Source organism: Plutella xylostella, chromosome 17, assembly GCF_932276165.1.
Source record: "Plutella xylostella chromosome 17, ilPluXylo3.1, whole genome shotgun sequence".
NCBI classification, from domain to species: Eukaryota; Metazoa; Arthropoda; class Insecta; order Lepidoptera; family Plutellidae; genus Plutella; species Plutella xylostella.
The window spans coordinates 4,133,188-4,146,427 of record NC_063997.1 but is presented as its reverse complement, the minus strand read 5'-3'; the positions used below and the strand labels follow the sequence as shown (position 1 = coordinate 4,146,427).

Here is a 13,240-nt window from a genome sequence, read left to right as displayed (position 1 = left end):
TAATAATATTATTTAATAATATTACACACATGGCTTCTCAAGTGTTGTACGTATCGTAATAAATTGGCAGTCATTATCTTACAGTATCTATATCTTAGTACAATGAACGCTAAATGAAACACTTACAGTTCAATTTAAACTCTTGTGAAGCAGGATTTCATGCGTTAGTAGAAAAGTTCAAAGTGTAACGTTAGCGTAACCCCATTGTACACACGTGTCCTTGTTGAGCTCAAAATAATGAGATCGGTTAGAATACATACATAATTATTATGTGCACATTGATACATAGAGATTATGAGATTCAACGCGGTATTAACTGTGAAATAAAACAATATTAGATAAGTACGTACATAATTTCAACAGCCAAAAAAATATATAAGTAAATAGTTAACAATGCATATCAAGTCAGTTGACGTGACACAAATTTATAATTAATGGCATAAATTATGGCTTGTTTGAGGAATAAACTTAACTCACAGCACAATTTATATTGCAAACAAAAAATATAATATGTACCTATGTATACTTCTATGGTTATGTGTATATACTTATGTTAAAATACTAGGCGCAAAACTTGTTTTAAGTAGAATACTTAATAATAAACAATTTCACTAATACTAGCAAACAAGATATAAGTAATAAGGCCAAATATTGTGAGTACATAATTAACTTATTCAATACTAAAATCATCATCACTGGGCAAGATTCGCTTCAGAACAATATATAATATTACTTTGTATAAAATTAATGTCTAAGTGAACAGTAGACAGCGAACGCTAAAGGTTCGCTTCACTGAAATATTAATGGCTACTAAAATATTTGAAGTTATTTTGTTTCTAATACTGAACACAGATCGAACGTGAGGTAATTTATACATTAACAAATAGTGAGAACGGGAAAACAGTACAATATCTATACATGCTTATAAGTTCCAGTTCATAAGTTTTAATAAGTTTATATACTAATAGGTAAATCATTCATTTATTTTAAAAAATCTTCGGCAAATGGTGAGAATTATAACTATGACATCTGACTAACATACAGAATATTACGTTGAGGTTAAACAGTCAGTTTGCTAAGTTCCATGGTTCGTAAACTAGAGTGTAACGACAACATTAAACATCATGCACTGCATTAGAAAACACTACTCATAAACAGACATCAAAATGTACAGTAATTTGTTACTGCAAAAATAGAATCAACTGGAAATTCTCGTAATAAGGACTAAATGTATAGAAAATATATTCAAATAATGAACTTGTACTTTGTGACAAATAGGAAAGAATGCATTGTACATGATACATGAATTATGAACGACGACTATGTCGGGATAGGTCTTTCCAACAATAGATTACGATGAATTTTACACTAATAACAATCATCATTTGGACCTATTGTACTTGTTCAATTAGACCACCACCTCGTTATACAGGATGTATAACCCACGACGTGAATATACAGGATGTATAACCCACGTGAATAAAGAAACAGTACGAAGATAGCAGCTGGGCTCAAGCCACCATATCCATATGTCTTTATCTGTGCGCGTTATACCTTATACCACAAATGCAAAGGTATCGTGGCAACTGTATCTACTTGTAATGTTTACTTGGTTATACATATATTTGTTATCTAATACCCGTTTACAGTTACGATCTGTATCATATTGCCTAAACTCTGCTAGAACTTTACCATTCGAACAACAATAGTATATTACATACAATGTTCTAAGAATAGAAATGAAAGTTTCGTACTGTTTGCCTACCAATAGGTATTACATTCAAGTGACTCTACTCTCATTATTAAATGCCTTAGGCCCATGCACCAAAATCTAAAATAATATTAGTTACTTTACTTTACAAAAACATCGAACAGCAAAGTTCTGCAGCGCCAAAATTAAACTAAGTACAGCCACGGACACACCACAACATACCCAATGTCACATGCGACACTGCCATTATTGTACTTATATGCAACAAGTCTTATGCCCAGTTTCTCATTTGTGTAAAACTCTATACGCAAAAACTTAAGTCTTGCGCACCGACAATTTGGCCAATCGCAGCGCTGCTTTCGCTACCTTTGCTGTGCTTAACCTCAAGCGAGATACTGGGCTTATTCATACAGGGTGGTTCAAAAGTAAATAAGCGAAATCGGGGGTCATCCTGAACAATTTGCTTTTCCAATATACTCTTTGTTAGTTACGTAACTTAACAATCCAAACTCCAACTTTCGAGCACCCTGTATCAGTTGACACAATTAGCTGGTCCTGTCGTCGTGTCCGTAGAGGCGCGTGAACCGCAGGAACACCTGCTCGAGCGTGGTCTGCGACACCGAGTAGTCCTCGATGGCGAACCTCTGCGTGGCTGCTTCCATCAGGCTGAACACTTTCCACCAGGGGGTGGTCGAGGCGACGTAGTATGTGCTGATGCCGAGGTACTTCTCGCTGTGGGGTGGGAAGGATTAGTATAAGGATAAGGTAAAGGTACAGTAAATAGCATGCTCAATAAGCAAACCTGGTCACACACGCTATAAGCACGCCCCCTTCGACCCACGCTACAGGTATGCCCAATAATCGCACGACCGTCGATTTTTGAGCAAACTCAAACTACTAACTAGCATGCTCATCATTAGCAATTTTTCGACACACATACATACAACTACCTAAGTAGCAATTGCTCAAAAATAGCAAGCTTTTGTGCTACTAACAAGCATGTGTAACTTTTCATATGATTACCCCTTTATCTAAAGGGGTAATAATATGGGGTAAGTAATACGAGGTATAAAAACGCATGGTATAACAGTCACAAGGTATACGCCCATATGATATAAATTTATTAAGTATAACGATCACTGTGCATAACAAACGAAAGGCATAATTACTAAATACATAATTTTGTAAAGAATAACGTTCAAAAAGTATAATTTCAATTGATATATCGATTAAAATATATAACGTTTATAACATATATTGTTCACCGTATATAATAACATTATGTATAATGAGCAAAAAAATATATTATTATTGGAGCTATGTTGGGAGACGCTCCGCTCCGCTTCGCTGCGCTCCGCTTTGCTTTTAACGAACATGTGCACCTAACACGCTCCTCCTCGCTTTGCTCGTCGTCGCACCTATCTTTAGGTTTTGGTACTAGGGGTTTTCACAGCATTATTATTATTGAAGCTATGTTGGGAGACGCTCCGCTCCGCTTTGGTTTCGACGAACATGTGCACCTAACACGCTCCTCCTCGCTATGGTCGTCGTCGCACCTATCTTTAGGTTTTGGTACTAGGGATTTTCACAGCATTATTATTATTGAAGCTATGTTGGGAGACGCTCCGCTCCGCTTCGCTGCGCTCCGCTTTGGTTTCGACGAACATGTGCACCTAACACGCTCCTCCTCGCTTTGCTCGTCGTCGCACCTATCTTTAGGTTTTGGTGCTAGGGGGTTTGACGGCGTTGGGTAATTAAACACAGATTATGCGATATGAGAAGAACTTTATACAAAATTATAGTATATATTTTAATTGATATACGTAATGTATGTTATACGAATCGATATTAGTCCTCGTGAGTGTTAGTTATTTTGATATTATATGAAATGTACGATATACCAATTGAATCTTATACCTTATGAAAATATAGATTTTGTTGTTATACGTAACGTTCATTATATGTTGTGAACGTTATTAATGTGAAATTATACATTTCGTTTTTATACGTCGCAATACGCACCCAATAATATGAAAAGGGCGGACGGAATCATGCTGTATAGAATTTTTTTATGCTATTCGTAAGCCAGCCAATGCTCAATCCTACTGTGCGGATAGTCAGCCACTATACCATGCGACTTATGGCCATTTCACTATTGGTTCTTTATCTGCGCCCATTGTATTCATTTGTGGTATTTTTGAGGAGGTATGACGTGGATTAGACGATTTAAATTACCTACAAATAAAAATCTGTATCCTGTAAAAGCTATATTCACTTACATAAACTTAGCTCCTGGGAATTCAGCCATGATGTAGTTCTGCACTTCAGCAGACGTCTCGTCTCGGTTGGGCCCGGACTTGGACTTCACTACCAGCGTATAACCTGGAAACAATAATTATATATGAGATAATAAGTAAAAAATATCTCGGCCGGGAATCGAACCCGGGTCCTTGGATTTCACCAGCAGCATATAAATATATGAAACAATATTAAGTATGAGATGATAAGTAAAAATACCTGCGCAGGAATCGAACACGGGGCTTTCATAGTGGTCGTTATAGCCGCTCCATGCTGTGTGACGTCACACGCAGCCGCCCCACACCCAGTGTGTGCAACTGTTGCAGCGACACGCCCGCTCACCTTCTATTCTATTCTCTATTCTCTGTGGGGGTAACAGTACCTGCACCTGGCTCACTCGAATGGAACCTTTGTGCATATCCCCAAGGTCTAAACTGCCTTACTAAGCTTGGACCATTTTTCCCACCACGCTGGTCCACTGCGGGTTGGTGGGTTCACATATATAGATGTGCTAAATCTAGATATGCAGGTTTCCTCACGAGGTTTTCCTTCACCGTAAGAGCGATGGTATACATTGTACTTAAATTCAGAAAAGAACTCATTGGTACATGTCAGCGCCGGGATTCGAACCCGCGTCTCTGGCGTGAGAAGCGGGCGCTTACCCGACTGAGCTACCACAGCTCACCTTGCGAGAACTTGTTCTTGAGGTGCTGGAGCGGGCCGAGGCAGTGCAGGCGGCCTCGCACCATGACCGTGAGCGTGGAGCACAGCGCCTCGCACTCCTCCATGCTGTGTGACGTCAGCACGCAGCCCCGGCCGCCGCGCACCATCGCGCTGATGCACTCCCAGACCAGGCGTTTGGATGCCGGGTCCATGCCTGCGGGGGGAATGGGGTTAGTGGTGTGGTGGAGCTGTTTTACTGAACTGGATTTACTTGATTTCATCTACAGGTAGGAAGTCATATGTAATTTTTACGGGTGTTTAGAATGGTAGTTGGCTGATTTATAAGGCATTTTGCAACGGTTTTGTGTTGAAATAGTTAAGAAAGAGAGAGGCTAGTGTTTCAAGGGAAAATCTTTTAAAGGTGGGTGGCCAACGTTACGAGGTGTAATGTAACATGTTACAGAGCGAGCATTCGCACAGTCAGTACGTAGTGTTATAAACGATTGGGAATGTTACAACACAGTCCGTAACGTTGTTCAGTATCCACCTCTATCTTGCTGGAAACAGCTAGTATCATATTATACAGTATTATGTAGTGGTTAGTGACCCTGACTACTGAGCCGAAGGTCCCGGGTATGATTCCCGGCTGGGGCAGATATTTGTTTAAACACAAAATTTGTTCTCGGGTCTTGCATGTGCCCGTAAAATGGCAATAGGCCCGCCCCCTATTACATTGGGACTAACATAAACACTGGCGAAAAGTGGGTGCAGCAATGCACCTCTGCCTACCCCGCAAGGGAGTACATTAGTACAAGGTGTGAGTGTTTATATATATATATATATATATTATATTATTATACAATACAGGGTACAATTTTATCAGTGTAACTCGCCGTCTCACTCACCCGTGGTGGGCTCGTCGAGCAGCACGAGCGGCGCGTCACCCAGCAGCGCGACCGCCGTGCTGATCTTGCGCTTCGTGCCGCCGCTGCACGCGTGGATCTGTAATGTAGGTATTTAATAGTATTTATATTGTTTTGGGAAAACGTACAGCTCAAATTTATAATTAAAAATAAAATGAGTAGTAAAAGGCCTTTTACAAGTTTCCGCTGATAGAATCAAATTAATAAATAATATAACCAACATTGTAGAGAAGAAAAATTTGATTATCGTTTACCTATTACCGTAACAGCCTATAAACCCCCGGTTGAGGCAGATATGTCAAACATTACTCATGTGATAGTAGAAGCAAGTGAGATAGTAACGTGATAGGTATCGCCGTAAAATTCAAACACCAACCTACATACCCGCTTGTCGTAATGCCGTGTGAACCGTTTCTAGTGTCTAGTTGTTGTCACTTGTTGTTTGTCTGAATTTGTGTATCCGATAGCCATCCGATAACTATATTGTGTGTATTTATCTTATAATATGTATTTATCCGTGTTTTTACCTATGTATTTCATTGCTCTGCCTAGCTTGGGCTCGAATAGCCGTATTCTGATACATTCCGGGAATATCTGAATATTCCCAAGTATTTTATAACACTGTAACCCACATACCCTCTTATCATAATGTCGTGTGAACCCGAGCGCGTGTGCCAGGCTGCGCGCGCGCCGCTCGCCCGCGCGCGCCGGGATGCCGCGCAGCAGGCAGAAGATGCGCAGCGTCTCGCGAGCTGTCAGGTTGTCTAGCAGTGCGTCGAATTGAGGGCAGTAACCTGCGGGGGAATGAGGGGTGTATAGTGGAAAGATAAGTGAAGGATGGAGGGATTCTGATAATTTACAGTTGTAGTTAAAAATAAAATAATTACGTACTTATATTATTGTATATGTCTATTTTTCTTGGAGTCTGTCGCGCTTATGAAAAATGGCTAGCTAAGTGGAGAGGAGAAATGAGAAGCCAGGGTTTAGCTTGACACAAATTTATTAAGGAGGTCAAGTGTGGGTTAGGCCTACACTACACGATCAGTCAGTTTTCAGTTGGCACGGATAGGGACTCCCCTGAGTCGAAGAGTATCGGCGTGGAATCCCGATAACGCGACCGGCGTGGAAGTCCTCTTCTCCAGTGGCCAGGTAGGTAGGCAGGCAGGTCACGTGGCCGTTGCGTGCGCGTGGCGTGTAGCTCGGCTGCGCGGCGTGGTCAGCAACACGAAGGCAGGGGGTTGCCGAACCAGCACGTAGAGGGCGAGCCGTAGAAGCAGGTAGTTCCGTGCAGTAGGTAAACCGTACCGTGGACGTAAGCGTGGACCTTGGAGTAGTAGCGTGGACCTTGGAGTAGTAGCGTGGACCTTGGAGTAGTAGCGTAGACCTTGGACCCTGGAAAAGATGGAAATCCAACGCATCAGTACACAGTTATCTTCTAGGTTCCACATACCGTCATCAAGACCTACAGCAGAGTACCTAATCTAGCTTGATTGAGGCGGCAGTGGAAACCAGAACGGAATACCTAACATAAATTAAATAAAAATAGAAACAATTAGGAAAGGCCGAAAGCGGTACACTAGCTGCAGCATAATTTGGATAAAACTACGTTAATGCATTTAGGCAAGCTAGCGTAATTAAAATAAAATAAATATAAAAGCTGATGATGATGGAATGTCTAAAATAGTCTAAATGATAATGCGTAATTGCATGTCCGCCATCTTGGCTGCTATAAGTGCGCAGTTAGTAAGTAGTTACGTTAGCTATTTGCTAACTCGTAAGCGGCGTAAGCAGCGAATAAAATAAAATGGAAGCTAAGTTAGATACATTTAAATTAACAGTTTAAAACACAATAAGTAAACGTTTAAAGCACAAATAGGTTCCTAAAATGAGCTAAGCAAGTCTGATCACACTTACCCGATATTGGGGAAGACACACACACGATACCACTGGTAATGTCTAGGTCATTCGACACTTTAGAGCGGGCTAGGCACCTAGAGGACTGCCGTGAGGTAGGGTCACGCGCAGTCGATGCCGTAGCCCGTGGACGAATGATCGAGAGCCAGTGGTCACCGAGTGGGGCTGCCGCGATAGTGGGGACAATAACAAAAGACCGCTTCGCTGGCTAGGGATGGGAACGCGTCGATAATTTGAAGAATTATCGACGTCGATGATAAAGTATCGATAAAGTCGATATTTAAAAAGGGAATTTACAATTAAATTATGAAGTTATTTACTAATATGTAAGTTATTTATTTGGAAGAAATAAATAACGTTACATTACCCCCCTTTCTGCCCAAGGATTTTGACCTCCTAAAAGTCAAAATCCGCAGCTTAACTAATACTTCTTCATAACTAAAAGAAACTACATACACATTCATACTTCTCTTGCAAAAATCTTTCATACTTTCAATCATAATAGGCCTTATCATAGATTTAGAGAATAATAAGGCCACCTTTCATTCAAAGAGGCAGCAAATATAATAATTTGCTAACTCAAGCAGAATCATTAGTCATGAAGAAAATATTCTAAAGTGAGGGTAGAATTGTAAAAAAAAATTCACGATTTGAATAGTTAAAAGTCCAGTCAATAAATTTAAAACAAGGGATATAACTACGGTAGATGTCAATAGGTTTAAATTAGTAAAACAAATGATTATAACCGAAAATCTAAAACTATAGCGAATAGCGTCATTTTTAAAACTACTGTGTGATCAGGTTTACTTAACTCATTGATTCCGTTCTGTTACAAAATCAATTAAAGTAGACAGTTTTTTCTCAAGTACACAGTAAATTAAATAAGCAAAGCATAAAAGATGCAGCTGAAAACAAAAATGCAACTATTGTACTGTGTTATATCTATACAAAACAATACATTTTAAAGAGATCAATCAAATCAATATTTTAAAAGGAAAATATTATCGATATCAAAAATTTTAATTTACTACAGCACTAGAATAGGAACACAGTACATGAGTTACGAGGTGTAGCGGGAATAAAATAAATTGATGAAAATAAGTCTTTACAAGTTGCACGCACACAAAACAAGCTACGTTACCAACCAAGAAATGACTGACCGTTAGAACCACGTGGAGGGCGCCAGTGTCGCGCTTATGAAAAATGGCTAGCTAAGTGGAGAGGAGAAATGAGAAGCCAGGGTTTAGCTTGACACAAATTTATTAAGGAGGTCAAGTGTGGGTTAGGCCTACACTACACGATCAGTCAGTTTTCAGTTGGCACGGATAGGGACTCCCCTGAGTCGAAGAGTATCGGCGTGGAATCCCGATAACGCGACCGGCGTGGAAGTCCTCTTCTCCAGTGGCCAGGTAGGTAGGCAGGCAGGTCACGTGGCCGTTGCGTGCGCGTGGCGTGTAGCTCGGCTGCGCGGCGTGGTCAGCAACACGAAGGCAGGGGGTTGCCGAACCAGCACGTAGAGGGCGAGCCGTAGAAGCAGGTAGTTCCGTGCAGTAGGTAAACCGTACCGTGGACGTAAGCGTGGACCTTGGAGTAGTAGCGTGGACCTTGGAGTAGTAGCGTGGACCTTGGAGTAGTAGCGTGGACCTTGGACCCTGGAAAAGATGGAAATCCAACGCATCAGTACACAGTTATCTTCTAGGTTCCACATACCGTCATCAAGACCTACAGCAGAGTACCTAATCTAGCTTGATTGAGGCGGCAGTGGAAACCAGAACGGAATACCTAACATAAATTAAATAAAAATAGAAACAATTAGGAAAGGCCGAAAGCGGTACACTAGCTGCAGCATAATTTGGATAAAACTACGTTAATGCATTTAGGCAAGCTAGCGTAATTAAAATAAAATAAATATAAAAGCTGATGATGATGGAATGTCTAAAATAGTCTAAATGATAATGCGTAATTGCATGTCCGCCATCTTGGCTGCTATAAGTGCGCAGTTAGTAAGTAGTTACGTTAGCTATTTGCTAACTCGTAAGCGGCGTAAGCAGCGAATAAAATAAAATGGAAGCTAAGTTAGATACATTTAAATTAACAGTTTAAAACACAATAAGTAAACGTTTAAAGCACAAATAGGTTCCTAAAATGAGCTAAGCAAGTCTGATCACACTTACCCGATATTGGGGAAGACACACACACGATACCACTGGTAATGTCTAGGTCATTCGACACTTTAGAGCGGGCTAGGCACCTAGAGGACTGCCGTGAGGTAGGGTCACGCGCAGTCGATGCCGTAGCCCGTGGACGAATGATCGAGAGCCAGTGGTCACCGAGTGGGGCTGCCGCGATAGTGGGGACAATAACAAAAGACCGCTTCGCTGGCTAGGGATGGGAACGCGTCGATAATTTGAAGAATTATCGACGTCGATGATAAAGTATCGATAAAGTCGATATTTAAAAAGGGAATTTACAATTAAATTATGAAGTTATTTACTAATATGTAAGTTATTTATTTGGAAGAAATAAATAACGTTACAAGTCTTAAAAGCGAAAGTAATAACTTTCAGGTAGCCTGCATTGGTACTAGAGCAGAATATTACACCTGTATAATGTAGTGGGCGCTCGCTCTAGAAGACGCGATGTGACGTAAACGTAAAACGTCTATAGTGTCATGTTATGTCATATTTTGTCATGTACGCCTTGCATTGCGTGCTACGTTTTCGGTATACGATAGACGTTGCTGATGTCCGTGTCACCTGTCAGCATGCAGCATGTGGACCCTACCTCACCATCATCATCAGCCTATAGCGGTCCACTGCTGGCCCTGTAGCACGGGACGCTATTAAGACGTGACAAAAGTTCTCCGTCGCGCTCGCTCTTGAGGCTGCGCGATGTGAGTGAGCGCGATGCAAAACTCTTGTCACGTCTTAAATGCGCCCCGTACTAGGCCTTCAGGACGTAGGTCTCTCCCAAAGCAAGCCACTGGATGCGATCTTTAGCTTTCCTTATCCTACAGCACATAGTTACAGAGGCGTGTGTGTCTCACCGATGACCCTGTGCACCTGGTGCATGTGTCCGTGTATGGAGATGCCGTGCACGAGAGCGTCGCCGGCGCTGATGTCTGTGTCTCCTGTCAGCATACGGAATGTGGAGGTCTTTCCGGCGCCGTTTATGCCGAGCAGGCCGAAGCATTCCGCCTTGCGGACGCCTGCAAAATAAACAGAAGATAAGCTTCATAAATAGATAGGTAAAAGGGAAGAGTCGGTGAGCGAGGTGGGTAGTCGAGTTTTCGAAAGGAACTCGAATCGAGGCATGTGTAGGATGGGATGCCCTTTGATGACGGGAAGGCCGAGAAAAGAGTGTTGTGTGGCACTCCTTGTAGAACAGTGCAGTATTGCGCGCTGATGACGATATACAATAAGCCAATAACATTAAGCTGGGAACTTGGTACATGACATAGCTGTATAAAATAGCACAGTGTACAACACCAATCTTACCAAAAGTGAGTCGATTCACCGCCAAGAAGTCCTTATAATACTTCGTAAGGTCTTTGCACACGAGACTGTACTTCTCTGCGTCGTTCTTCTTGAGGTTCTCTATGATCTGTCGCTCGGCCGCCACGTCACTGTCCTCGTCGGGGTCGAGGGGCAGCGGGGCGCGGGGCTTCGGCTTGTAGCATATCTGGGGAGAAGTTAGGTGTTATAAGATATCAGTGGCTTCATACAACAGAAAATACAGTTGTACTAAAATATATAGAACAGCTACGCTATTCAGTAAAATTTTCCGCCCTAGACGAAATTGTAGATCATAGCGATAGCGTCGGATGAGGTCCAAAGATGGAAGATATACCTTGAAATTTAGTGAGTAGTACCATCATCTGTCGTAGCGATAGTGTTGCAAAAAACAATTAACTTTAACTTTCTTCTAGAGAGCAGTTTACATATACAGACTATGTGTAATATATGTAAGAATGAATTTACAAAATACCTACCTACATACCTTCTCAATGAACTGGTACTCCTTCAACATAAGCAATGCGAAGGCGGCTATACCCACCGCCGTCATGGTGGCCCTCGCTGGGCAGAGTGTATATAGGCTATGTGTAATACGTGTAAGATTGAATTTACAAAATACCTTCTAATGGACTGGTACTCTTTGAGCATGAGTAGCGCGTCGGCATATACTCATTAGTTTCATCATATGTCGTAGCGCTAGTGTTGCTATTGCTGTTATAAATTTTAGATTGGCTATGTGTAATATGTGTTAAAATGAATCAACAGACTAGTACATAATAGTATACCTTCTCAATGAACTGGTACTCCTTCAACATGAGTAGTGCGAAGGCGGCAATCCCCACCATCGTCATGGTGAACAGGTAGCGGCCGATGCCCGGCTCGTGCCAGTCTAGGTACGGGTCGTCTTTTACTGGAAGAGAAGGGGGCTTTGTAGTGGGTTTTATGAGACATAAGGTTGCAGTAGACGACGTGTTGCGACACTGATTGTTTCTATTCATTTGGTAGGACGGCAAGTCACTAGCCGCTAATTGAATTGCATTGGAAGTAAAACTGACGTTGCCACACTTCATATATCTTATTGAAGGCATGCTCCGATTCCGTCGATTATTTCATTGTTTACTGAGAAATGAGACAATTAAAAATTTACTCCCACTTTCGGTAGCTGAAATGTTGATGGCTGATTTTAGTTTAAAGGCGTAAACTTTTGCAAAGGGGAGTATTCATATTTGTGTGATAGGTGCTAAACCAAAATATCTGCAGTGACAAGCAACTCGCTAACGTGTCGGTATACAGATAGAAGACACAAGGCCAGCGCAGACTCACTTACTACAACACACGGTGATGTTGAGCGAGCGGCAAATCGTGTCGCGCGTGCAGTTGCGAATGTTCGCGAACTGCGCGCACAGCCCGTCGCACGCCAGGATCGCGAACGACGACATGCTCATGTCTCTGTAACAATAATTAGTAAATAATGTTAGTTTTCGAATACAAAATTAATTACGGCGAAAAGCAGGTATCTCACAAAGCAGGTATGCAGAATGCATAATCAGAGTCTAGACGCAATTAATGCTAAATTTGAAAAAGAGATAAGGTAAAAGGAAGAGATAATAGCATAATTATTGATCGGAGTTATTGATTCCCAGTACATCAAAAATATATTTTTTTAATGTTGCACATGGTTGGCGTAAAGCCAATGTTTGTTTTCAGCATACACGGTCACAACAAGTATAAATATAATTAATTAATAAATACATACCTGAAGCTCCGACTAAGGCAGTAGATGGGCAGCGGCGAGAATATCCAGTCGAAGATGTTGGCGTAGAACGGACTGCCCACCTCCGGGAGTCGCAGCACTTCCGTTATCAGGAAGGGCATCGATCCTGTCAGTGTAATGTGTGTTAGAATGGATTTGCGATCTGTGTTTTTTTTAGTTTTAATTAAGTTTAGTTATAAATTACAGCAACGTGTAATTATTTTATTTATTATTATTGAATAGGTAACGTGATTGTAACTTATAGACTAAGTAGCAATTAATAAATCGAAATTGGCAAGAGTGTAATGTTTGTCAGAATTAATTTTTACTACTAACTTATTACAGAAGCTTCGCTGTAACTAATAAATGTTCGCTGTAATTATTCGTAAATCAAGCCTATGGTCTTTCTGATACCACACACACACACAGATAAACAAATACACGCGTTCAACTAACAAACTTA

The 13,240-nt window shown here is 41.3% G+C and overlaps 1 protein-coding gene and 2 long non-coding RNA genes across 3 annotated transcripts in view; all 3 read right to left on the bottom strand.

The window, feature by feature from the left end:
- Nucleotides 1–1,423: 1,423 nt before the first annotated feature.
- The window catches only part of LOC105391092 (phospholipid-transporting ATPase ABCA1), a 39,726-nt gene continuing 27,909 nt past the window's right edge, over nt 1,424–13,240 (bottom strand). The window contains exons 22-31 of the mRNA XM_048626755.1: nt 12,781–12,904; nt 12,352–12,473; nt 11,810–11,934; nt 11,007–11,190; nt 10,556–10,717; nt 6,232–6,389; nt 5,578–5,674; nt 4,695–4,886; nt 3,991–4,093; nt 1,424–2,443 (exon numbers count right to left, since the gene is read on the bottom strand). Coding sequence (XP_048482712.1) covers nt 2,257–2,443; nt 3,991–4,093; nt 4,695–4,886; nt 5,578–5,674; nt 6,232–6,389; nt 10,556–10,717; nt 11,007–11,190; nt 11,810–11,934; nt 12,352–12,473; nt 12,781–12,904 — 1,454 coding nt within the window. The 3' untranslated portion in view covers nt 1,424–2,256. The remainder of the gene's footprint in view (nt 2,444–3,990; nt 4,094–4,694; nt 4,887–5,577; nt 5,675–6,231; nt 6,390–10,555; nt 10,718–11,006; nt 11,191–11,809; nt 11,935–12,351; nt 12,474–12,780; nt 12,905–13,240) is intronic.
- LOC125489770 lies at nt 6,650–8,098 on the bottom strand. The gene is made up of 3 exons (XR_007267229.1): nt 7,510–8,098; nt 6,980–6,987; nt 6,650–6,939 (listed from the first exon to the last, which is right to left on the bottom strand). It is a non-coding gene; the product is annotated as an uncharacterized LOC125489770 (long non-coding RNA).
- Nucleotides 8,824–10,043, bottom strand: LOC125489769. The gene is made up of 3 exons (XR_007267228.1): nt 9,684–10,043; nt 9,154–9,161; nt 8,824–9,113 (listed from the first exon to the last, which is right to left on the bottom strand). It is a non-coding gene; the product is annotated as an uncharacterized LOC125489769 (long non-coding RNA).